The sequence below is a fragment of the Fukomys damarensis genome, unplaced genomic scaffold (assembly GCF_012274545.1).
Source record: "Fukomys damarensis isolate Sample0158 unplaced genomic scaffold, DMR_v1.0_HiC HiC_scaffold_4, whole genome shotgun sequence".
NCBI lineage: Eukaryota > Metazoa > Chordata > Mammalia > Rodentia > Bathyergidae > Fukomys > Fukomys damarensis.
Genome location: NW_022900916.1, coordinates 25,046,902 through 25,058,838, shown reverse-complemented (window position 1 = coordinate 25,058,838; position 11,937 = coordinate 25,046,902). Strand labels below are relative to the sequence as shown.

The following is an 11,937-nucleotide window of genomic DNA, read 5'->3' as shown; positions in this document are numbered from 1 at the left end:
TTCAGGAAGTGACAAAAATGATGGAATATGTGGTTCAAAGTGGGGGAGGATTTTGAGGGGATTAATAGCAATATATCTTTTACTGTAATAATATTGTTATTCACAGTATTTGTCCATCACACCTCATAGATTTGATACAACAGTATATTCTACTTAACCATGAAATAATCAAAATTAAGACATTGATATTGATCCATTACTATTATCTTAGACTCCATATGTACCAATAATGTCCTTTTGCATAAAAGGATGCAGTTCAGAGTCATTGTTGCTTTAGTTATATTTAGTCTCTTTCAGTCTGGAACATTTCTTCAATCTTTAGTTTTCATGACCTTGACACTGTTAAGGATTAGAGGATAGTTGAAGTTTCTCAGTGATGTTGTTTAATGTTTTCTTGTGATTTGATTTATACATTATGTAAAGATCATCACAAAAAATGTTGCTGTCTTCACAATGCACCTATTATGCACAATTTAAATTTGTTCTATTTTCCCTGATGTTCACTTTGATCATTCAATTGAAGTGGTGTCTTCCAAGAAGCCCCACTATAAAATTACTCTTTTCCTCTTTGGTATTAAGAATTTTGTAGGGAGGTACTGTCAATATATAAAAATCTGACTCACCACACTTTTAGTTAATTCATTTGTATATATTCTTATTGAGATGGTCTCATGATTCTGAATTTTTGACAGTGGGTTATAATTCATTACTATAATTTATTTTAATCCTTAAATTCCTAACTTAGCCACTTGGAGCCTTGAGTGTATATTGAAGAAGACAGTACATCACTTAGGGAAAAGGTCAAATTAAGTTCCAGCAGGGTGGACACTAGTCTCTAAAGAAGGCTGAAAAGTCTCAAGAATTAAGAGCTGCTTGGGGCAGGGATTTAGCTCAGTGGTTCCACCACCTGCCTCGCAAGCACAAGGGTCCAAGTTCGATATCTGGTACCAAAAAAAAAAAAAAAAAAAAGAAAAAAAAAAAAAAAAAAAAAAAAGGAAACAAGAATTAAGAGCTGCTAGATACCACAAGAGCTTATATCTGTATAAGGTACGGTTAGAAATTGGTTCCAAAAGCCCATCCAGGAAGGCAATTATTCCTACCTTTAAGAAATCTTTCTTTTTTCTCTTTTCCTTCCTTCATTCCTTCCTTCCTCATCTTCATATGGATCTCTTATGGATTCCCATAAAAAATAATTAGCTATTCACTTATCAAATTATGTTCACTGTTTCAGTACCTTTTCTCATTGCTGAAACACAATACTCAACACCCAAAGTTAAAGAAGGAAAAGCTGAGTTTGTAGAGATTTTGGTTCGTAGTTGGCTGGCTCCCAGGAAGGGTGGCATGGCAGAGGGGAAACAGTAAATGGCAGGCAGAAGGCAGCAAGCAGCAAAGTAGCGAAGCAGCAAGTGACCACAGCAGTCCTCTGTCTTTTATATTCTATCTGTGATACAAACTCTTAAATCAGGTAGCACTCACATCCAAGTTGAGTATTCCCATATCCACACCCAGAACTATGCCAAACTAGTGAATTTAGTAATCACACACCCTTAATCCCAGCATCACACTCTAAATATATCTACCTCTGAAAAGCCTCACCTATGACCACATGAGGCTTTGGGGGGGACATCTAGACACAAGCCATAACACTTTTGTGTGTGTTGAGAATGAATCCAGCACTTGTGCATGCTTAGCACATACTACACCAAGCTACAACTCCAGCCCCATATGTTCACTGATTATCATAAATTCATCCTGTACAGAAAAGTTATTAGTTTTTTTTATAAATAAATAGCCAGGGAACAGTATTTGGAGACAAACACCAAACCCAGTCTTCTTTACATTGGTACATGTAGCAAAAAAAAAAGCAACTTAGAGGAAACAAACACAAGAGTATTAAAAAAATGTTAAACTAAAATAACCTCGGAGTACAATATACAACAAAAACACCATGTTATGTAAAAAGACAGTAAAATAGAAAGTTTTCTTAGAAATTAAACATGGAAAAATTTAGAGTTAGGAGATGGCATTGACAATTGTGTCCCAGCAGCAATTGTGTGATAATTGTGTAGAGTAATAGTTCTAGGGCGGAAAGAGACACTTGTTAGGGAATCTCTTGTAAGACTGATTTATCCCAAATTAATTTGAATTAACTTGAAGAGGAAAATTAGAAAGATGATAGCGAAACTTTTAAAGAAAATTCGAGGTTCCTGTCAAGAGGAAGGATGGTAAACACTTACCAAGGGTTGAATGATGCAACCTGTAAAATATCCTTTCATATTACCAACTTACTGAGGTTTGGTGACAACTGGCTTTAACACACATGCCATGTTGGAGATTAGATTTTAAGTCTTTGGCATATGTTAATACTATCAACCTTGAAAAACAAAATTTCCTATACATATTTCCTTTTATCTTTATATAAGCAGCAAATCACATGTAAGGCAAAGGGAATATAGTTGAATAATTTTTAAAAAGGCACTTTTGTTAATATTGCCATATCAAAATAGTTCATTGTAACATTTTTCATAAGATTACATGTTAAAATTTTGGAAGCCAGGCCACAGACCCATGACTAATTAATCATGGTTTGTCATGACTTTTTAAAATCGAAATGCTAAGCTTTCATGTTCAAATTGTGATTATCAGAAGTAAAAACTGAATTGTGTCATCAAAAGTGTCATTGCAGGGTGCAGTGGTGCATGCCTGTAATCCCAAAACTCAAAAGGCTGAGGAAGCAGGGTTGCTGTGGGTCTGGCCAGAGTGGGCTGCACAGTGAGTTCAAGGTTAGCCTGAATAACAGCGTGAGACCCTGGCTTAAAAAACAACAAAAAAACAAAACCCCAAAGTGACACTGCAAAAGGTGTAACACTAACATACCAAATATCTGCTAAAATGAAAGTAGAACCTTTTATAAAATAGGAACATTTTTGCCAAAAAAAGTAAATGTACTTGTTGATTATCCTGGCATTGACAATTGTGTAGAATAATAGTTTTAAGGCAGAAAGATACTTGTTAGGAATTAGGGTACAGATCACTAAGGGAAAAACTTCACTATAACATACACTAAACCCATCTATATTATTATTATGTTACAAGTTAGTTGACAAAGCCTAAAGAGAACAGCTAGTGTATTTGAAGTATCTTACGGAGTGCTGCGTGTCCTAGATGTGCGATTAAATTAATACAGTGGACTCGACTTATGAAGTAAATTCATTTTCAAGGGCTGGTTGTAATTCAAGTTGGTCAATTGAAGGCTCAGGCTCCTCTACAGAGCCTTTGGTCTCTCTCCTGTATACAGGCAGATCTCAGCGTCCTTAGAGCCATTGGCCCAAGATTTCTGCACCTCACAGGAAAGGAGGTTGTAATGCTCCTTCCTTTTAAGGGTCAAATCTGTATCTCAAACCATCTGGAAGACAAGTGGCTGGCATTGGGGTCATAACTCAAGACTTTGGTCATAGGTTAAAACTAAAATTCCAGTCATAACCCAAGTTGTTTGTATGTCAGGCTGGTCATAACTCAAGGGTCCACTGTATAACTATATTGTAATATGATAAATGGATATTCTGCCCTCAACAAATCTAGCCACATTTTTTAAAACAGTGCAAAATTCAAGACCCTATATAAAAATGTTCAGAACAGTGAAATCTAGAGTTAGAAGGTAGGTTAGTGATTGCCTAAGGCTGTTGTGTTTGGGGTGTGTACTGATGACAAAATTCATGTCCCCTTTCAACCTAAGAATATGACCTCATTTGGAAATAGGATCTTTGCAGATGTAAGTGGTTAAGAACATATTGAATGGGGGCCACTAGATGCAATAACTATTATCCTTATAAAAATATCTCACGAAGATATGGAGGAAAAGGCTACATAAAGATGGAAGCAAAGGTTGAAGGGATGCAGCGGGAAGCTGAGGGATGTCAAAAACTGCTGGCAGCCACCATCAAAGCTACGGGAGTGGCATGAGCCAATCCTACTGACTCCTTAATATAATAACAAAGGACACCTGTCCTGAATGGTGAGAAAATAAGCGGCTGTTGTTTTGAGCCACAAAATTTGTGGTAATTTGTTATGGCAGCCCTAGGAAACTAATATAAGGGGGAAATGGAGAAAGATTGTTAATGAATACAGGGTTTCTTATTTGAGTGATGAAAACATCCTGAAATTATGGTGATGCTGGCACTCTGTGAGTATACTAAAAACCACTGAAAGGTACAGGCAAAATGGGTGAATCGCATATGAATTATATCTTAATAAAGCTATAGGAAACCCAACATAAATATAAATACACACGACATTGTTTTTTTTCTAATACTTTTAAATTTAAATGTTCTTAGGATTTAACATTACAATAATTTCCATATAAACGAAGCATAAAATTAAAATAGAAACATTGTTTCAAAAATTGAAAAAACTGGGACAGGGATTTAGATCAGTGCAGTGATGTCATGCCTGCCTGGCAAGCGCAAAGTCCAGAGTTCAATTATGAGTACTGGAAAAAAAAAACCAAACTTAAAAAACTACCAAACATATTGAGAATGAAAAATGAATAAAACTGAGCAGTCTATTTTAAGTAAAAAATATTTAATATTATCAGATAAAAACAATGACAGTTTTACATGGCTCATTTCATACATAATGAAAAGGGTAGAACATTACTTGTAAAGAAATTAGTTGTATTGGCAAATCACTGACCACATAAAAGCAATGAACAAGTGATAACATATTTAAATTATTACAAAACTTTTCGAGACAATTGCATTAAATATCTCATGTGTTCTGCTAAGGGAAAAGAAATCACACATCTCTTTAATTAATAAGTTCAAAGTCAACATTGATACTGTGATAAAGCTGTCACTGGTTTTCTAATGATCTAGACGTATTTTTAAAATAGCTTTGTCTTCTGCTAATCACTCTTTTATGACTGGATTTTATTTACCAGTGGGGGCTGAAGCTATAGAACACTTTTTAGACCACTGAGTTAAAAAAAAAATGATAGGCACAAAGCTTGACATCTTATGCTAAAAAGATGGAATATATTAAGTTGAATTGAATATATTTCATGAGGACTGGACACACTGTTGAGTCTAAAGATCTGTTTATGAGGTTTTGTAGGAAAGTATGTGTATACTCTGACTTACTCTGCTTTCTTTGAAATGGACTACATTTGGCAGTAGATGAAACAAATCAAGACAAGTAAAACTGTGACACAAAAATGCTCCATCAGAGCTGCCTATTTTGACTTATAATCCATAATACTGTATTTCTCAGTTGTGGACCAAACAGGAACAAACAGACCGAACTACATAGCACTTACATGATTATATGAAAATAGAATCTAGAGTTATGATGGGGTTGCTTCAGCAATGAGCATCCCTCACTCTGCCATAATTATTACAATGTAAAATTCATTCAAGAAATTAATATTTCCAACAAATGCTTATAATTTCTCAAGTTTTCTTGCTAGATATAGTCCTTATGATGTGGCCAGATAAATGATGGTCTAAGAGTTAAGTAAAGAAATCCATATAGAAGAAATATTTAGCCAGGTGTGGTGGTGCACACCTGTAACCTCAGCTACATAGGCAGCTGAGGCAGGAGGATTCCATGTTGGAGGGCAGTCTGGGTAATGTAAAGAGACCCTGTCTCGAGATAAAAGAGCTGGAGATACAGCTCAGTGGTAGAACACCTCTGGGTTCAATCTCCAGCACTGGGGAAGGGAGGAAGGGTTATATGATAGGGGTCTTATTTCACTCATTTTAAACTTCCTTCACCAAAACACCAAATCGAACTTTGTAACCAAACTTTTGGAACAAAGCTCTGAGGTCATATTTTTGAGTCTTGATGAGTCTTGAAGTCTACTCATTTTTCATGTTTCAAGGGTTTCTTCATTTGCTCCACAAGTATCAACAACACAAATCAAACAACTTGTGACTGGGAAAGCACGGACTTTGGAATTGGCCACCCATTTGTCTGTTTCAGTGTTGTATTCGAGGATGTGTCCTAATCGGCCTACACCTTGAAAACCAGCCAAGACATAAACGATGGAGCCAACTGCTGCACACTTCACTGTCACGCCCTTCCATGGCATTGGTGAGACCATCTTCCATTCATTTGATTTTATATCATAATACTCCACATTGTCCAGGCCACCTTCAAAAGAATAAAAAAAAATGAATAACGTGAAAAACTGTATGAATAATTTAAGATCTCCTAATCATTTTTGTATTTTTCTAACATCTTATTTTCAAAATAAAATTTTCAAACTCAAAGATTTCAAGAATTTTATAATGAATGCCCTCATTATCTATTTCTTAAATTCTTTTTAATGCAACAGACATTTAATCTAAACATTTTAAACAATCACAATGATTTTCTTCTACAAAATTAAGTGTTCTATCCAGCCTGGGGAAAAAAAAATTGACTTCCTCTCTGATTAACTCTGACAATAATTATTCAAATGTCTTTTTCTTCTTTTAGCCATTTATGGAAAATAGCAATGGATGAGGATAGGTGAAAAGAAGTGTTTTTTTTTTCTTTTTTCTTTTTTTCTTTGGGTACTGAGGATTGAACTGAGAACCTTGCACTTGCGCTAAATCTCTGGTCCAGTTATTTATGTTATATTTAAAGCTTAAATGTATAGACCAAAATGAAGCCATGACTACCTCTAGATTCAGTTCAGATTGACCATTATTTAGTAAAATTATTTCAAATTCTTAAGGACATAATTATTTAAGACAATAGGAAGATCAAAATTCATTGCAATAATACTGGTATTTTTTTCATGCAATGTTTAGGAAAATTTATTATTTAGATCCCAGATACAAGGCCAAAAGCTTCTGTTTGAAAAGTTTCTAATGCTTTTTGTTTGCTTGTTTTTTGGTACCCGGGATCAAACTCTGGTCCTTATGCTTGCAAGGCAGGCGGTGGAACCACTGAGCTAAATCCCTGGCCCGAATCATTTTTTTTTTTTTTTTTTTTTGGTACCTGGGATTGAACTCGGGTCCTTGTACTTGCAAAGCAGACCACCAAACCGCTGAGCTAAATCCCCTCTAATGCTTTTTTTGTTTTCATTTTTACAGTTGGAGATCTAACCCAGGGCCTCTTGCAGGCTAGGCAAGCGCTCTACCACTAAGCTTCAGTTGCAGTTCTTTTAAAGGGCTGCATTGTTTCATTATTTCTAGAAACCTATAAAAAAAAACCCAAATATAATGACATATGTCGTAAATATGTGGTACTTAGATTTCAGAAAACACTTCAGTAATTTAAGATGATGAAATATAATAGGAAAATTGAACAGCGAATTAACACCATATACCTAATCCATTCTGACCACCCACAGCAAATATCTTGTCTTTTACAAATACCAGCCCGTGATTCTTCCTGGCCTCAATCATTGGGCACAGCTCAGTCCATCTGAAAAAGACAAAAGAAAGTATTTAGTGTGCTTATTCACAGGAAATAAAGTGATAAATCTAGTAAGAGAGGTCTGTTATCCTAATATAAATAAATGCTCATTTACTCCTACGTATACAAACATATGTATATACAAAATGTTTTGACAGGCTAGAAAACAAGTTTAACAGTGATTATGGGCCAGTTTTTTATAAGTTGGGATAAACTGGGCTTCTATTCCTTTAAACTTTGATAGAATATGAGAAATAGAGGATATCTGGAGATTATTAACACATCTTTGAAAGGCATCCATTTCCTATGGTTTATAGTAACTTTAAAAATGGCAACAAAAAGAAAAGGAAGAAAGTAAAAAGCACCAATTCTGTCACACACACCTCCTCCTTCTATGTTACTGAGAACTGAACTCAAGGCCTTTGCACCGAGCTGCATCCCTACTCCTTTTTTATTCTTTGAGACTTTGAAACTAAGTTGCCTAGGCTAAGCTCAAATTTGCTATCTTCTTGTCTCAGCCTCTCAGAGTGCTGGAATTACAGGCATGTATCACCATGCCTGGCTATATGTGGTTTTTAATAAATATTTATGTATAAAGTCATAATGAGCCCCAGGCAATCAGCATTTTAATCTTTAAAGCAATACCAAGGACTTTCAGCGATTAGATTTAAAAAGTTCTATAACTTTGTCAAGTTTAACAACATCCTGTTGTTCTGCCCACCATCATAAATAATGACACTGACAGTAAAAAGGTGGACACAGTGTTGAAGGATATTAATTTCATAGGTGGTATCATTGTACACATAAACAACACAGACAACTGTGTTTGGTTTTTTTTTCTGTGTCCAATGCACCTTCTAGCACTTTGTCTATTCATTTTTATTTTTGTGATGCTGGGGATTGAACCTAGAGCTCTTCTCCTACTGCTCTACCATGGAGTTACATCCATAGCCCTATATTCACCAAGTTTCTAAAAATAATGAGGTTACAGAATTCCTTTATAGTTTTCCCCTATGAATGAGAACATATTGACTTATACTGATACTGCCTGAATAAAAATCTCAACATTTAGAAGTACAGAGTTTATATTGCTATAGGTTCAATTTTAAAAGGTTTTTTAGAAAAGGAAAAATAATTAGGCAGTAGTATGAATCAGATTACAATTTTCCAACTAGTATGCTGCAACATGTTTTGATCATCACGTTTTTAGGAAGTAAGGTAGAGGTTCATAAAGGAGGGAGAACATAAGCATCCGCACCTTAGCAAGTACAAGGTATATTTTAAAAACCACTAGAAAGTGATATATTTGGATGATCTTAAGAGTTTACCAGTCTTAACACTTTAGCAAATGATAAACTTCAAGGCAAGCTGCTTCTACTTCTATTCCTTATATTAGTAACATGTTGAGCAAAAAATAAGAAAAATTGCAACTGCACTTTTATTTGGGAAAAAAGTTTACTAATTATGCTTTCCTTAAGTCCTTATTTAAAAATAGAAAGGAAGCACAAATAGATTAATGTATATGATTGATCCTATTATATAATTACCCTCTATGTTAAAAAGAAGCAATAGAGTGGAAGATATCTATACTTGGTAGTGTGGCAATATTTTTTTAAATATAAAGTATGAAGCATAAGAGTTTTGGTGCAATTCTCCAGTATAATGTTTAACTTGAATATATTTACTCAATAATTTGTTCTAGTAAAAGAACAATGGACAACCCAACCAAATGAACAAGTGATCTTTAAAAGCTCTTTGGGTATGTCAACAAAAAGCATAACTGAGGTCATAGTTGTTTTATTTCCTAATTGGCTTTAATATCACTGCTATCCCATTATCCAATGAGTAGTAAAATTCCTTTGGTTATATTGAAGGGTCCCATCATCAACTACAGGTTAGAAAAACTAGCTGTTTCATTCTTTAGCACTTTGCCTTTTTAAAAGTAGTTATTTGCTTCTCACTTGGTTTAAGAATAATTTTATTTAATACACATTAATCCAAGCATATATTTTTTAGGAAGTATGAACCCCAAAAGATATTATACCTGGGGGTATTATTTATTAATACCATAAGCCAATATATAATATTTCCACTTAAGGATAAATTTGTTACTGATTATAAAGTCTTTCCCTTTATATTTCCTAACCTCTCAAAGAAAGATATTTATGTGTTTTGATTAGTTACTCAGACATATCTCATTCATAGGTATTTACAAACAGGACCAAAAAGACAGGCCTCCCACAGGGTATAAGGTCGAGCCACTTCTTAAGGTGCAAAGGAAGGGTCAAAGCCTTCAAGTGTATGTATTGTCTTAATGTAAGAGCTAATTTATTCTGCTGGGTTCCTTCTGCCTTTTAACATCTCCTACTGAGCTTGCATAGTAACTGCAAAGTACGAGTTTTAGATCAGTACTTACGTTTCTGTGGCAGGATCATAAACTTCACAGGAATTAAGCACTCTCCCAGACACATTGTTCCCTAAGCTCCCACCGCAAACATAGATCAGGCCATTGGCTTCCACCATCCCGTGGCTGCAGCGCTGAGTTAGCATGCTGGGCTTCGTGTGCCAGCTTTCTGTTCTGGTGTCATAGCACTCAAATAAATACAGAGCTGAGTTTCCTGTGAGAGAAAAGGGGCCCGACATATTTGACTTCAATGTGTTTGTGTGGCATTGGAGTAAAATGACTGCAGGGCAGACATAAGTAATGAAAGGGAAGAATTTAGGGTTCTGGGATCATTTTTATACTCATCAACCACAAAAATATAATATAGAGTGTGAAAGCATAGCTACTTACAGATGGTTAATCCACACCTTAAAATAGAAATTTTCAATTTCATAAACTATGAAAATTACTCTTTGATCATACTCTTAAGGTTTACTATTCCATAATAGCTACTGCACCATTAACTAAACTATAGCGGGCCAGGGATTTAGCTCAGTGGTTCCGGCGCCTGCCTCACAAGTGCAAGGGCCCGAGTTCGATCCCTGGTACCAATAAATAAATAAATAAATAAACTATAGTGTACTTCCTGACTACTCTCAGAGACTGTGTGGGTAAGCCCTGAAGTCATACTGGTTCATTCCTGAGTACACTATCAAGATATCAAATATAAGGTGTATACTAATTGTACATTTTAAGAAAAACATATACTCATCATATTTTGCAAATTTTCCACCTTACAGGAACTTGATAAAGGATTTTGGAAATTGATGATAAAGTGTTGTTTTTCCTTCCTAAGAAAAAAGAAGTGAGAACTTTACCTATTTCTTATTGCCAACAGTTTTGGGGTAATAACAAATGATACAAAAATAATTACAACAGCTGTCTTGATCAGAGAATAACAAACAGAAGCAGCAATGGGCCTGACAAGCAATAATTTATTTTTACCTTTTTGAACATTTGATAGATTCAGGCTGATGGACAGATACTAGAAAATATACAGTATATACAGAGTCCGCCAAATAATACATGCACCCTTTTGTAGTTTGCCATCCTATGTCTAGCAGCTAATGGCCACCACTCTGAGCAAAGGTCAAAGTAACTTGTATTAACCTCATGATGTCTCAATAAATTAAGAATTAAAATATTTGTACCAAGTTTTTCTTTTCCTGATGTATACTTTTTTTGCAGGATTCTGTAGATTAAAAGAAAAAATCCCACTATTTAAGCAAAAAATTGACTTAGTAGAGTGAATGCTAAGGAAATGAAGTTATCTACTGTACCACCGAATACTTACTTTCTGTCATCTTTATGACTATATTTGAAATATGCCATATTATGACATCATGTGGAGAATGCATTTAAAAAGGGCATTTTAAGTAACATTTAATAAATCACAGTTTTTCTTGTATATATTTGACATATAGTGGGGGGTAAAAATTTAAAACTGATAAATATACTGATTAAAAGTAAAACATTCTCTGAGTTATTATCAAAATAGTCAAAGAAAAATAAAAAGATTTAACATTTAAATTCCGTATCTTAGGTTTATTTGGTCTTCCTAGTTTTTGTTATAAGCTCATTATTTAGCTAAAAAAATTACTTGAAAAGATGAAAGCATATAAAAGCTATTATGTATCTAGTCTGTACCTATTTAGAAAAATTATTCATTTAGAAAAAGATTACTAGATACTAAAAAGCCATCAATGAGAAAGGTTTTTATACCCACACCCACATCCTATTTTGATTAATAAGCATAAAATATCTTTACCAGCCATTAGCTTAAAATCTTAACATATAAAGCAAATGAAAAAGGTCATTATTTATTCTGATACAAAGAAAGCAAAAAAAAAAAATACAGATTTTAAAAGCTTAAATATATAAAAAGTTCTTAAAGGATTATGAGTAAGTCCAACTCTAAAGCAAATAATATTACACACTAAGAAGTAATTAATTTAGAACTAAAATTCAGATACTGATGCTTCATTACAACAAAAAATGGGCAATTAAGAATGTAGGGGGCCGGGAATTTAGCTCAGAGGTTCGGTTGCCTGTCTCGCAAGGTCCCAAGTTTGATTCCCCCATACCAAAAA

At 34.4% G+C, this 11,937-nt stretch overlaps 1 protein-coding gene across 3 annotated transcripts in view; it reads right to left on the bottom strand.

The window, feature by feature from the left end:
• Positions 1 to 5,696: 5,696 nt before the first annotated feature.
• Positions 5,697 to 11,937, bottom strand: part of Klhl7 (kelch like family member 7) — a 59,051-nt gene continuing 52,810 nt past the window's right edge. For all 3 annotated transcript variants that reach the window (XM_033757196.1, XM_010641110.3, XM_033757197.1), the window contains 3 exons: positions 9,821 to 10,022; positions 7,316 to 7,413; positions 5,697 to 6,150 (listed from right to left, as the gene is read on the bottom strand). In XM_033757196.1, coding sequence (XP_033613087.1) covers positions 5,867 to 6,150; positions 7,316 to 7,413; positions 9,821 to 10,022 — 584 coding nt within the window. In that variant the 3' untranslated portion in view covers positions 5,697 to 5,866. The remainder of the gene's footprint in view (positions 6,151 to 7,315; positions 7,414 to 9,820; positions 10,023 to 11,937) is intronic.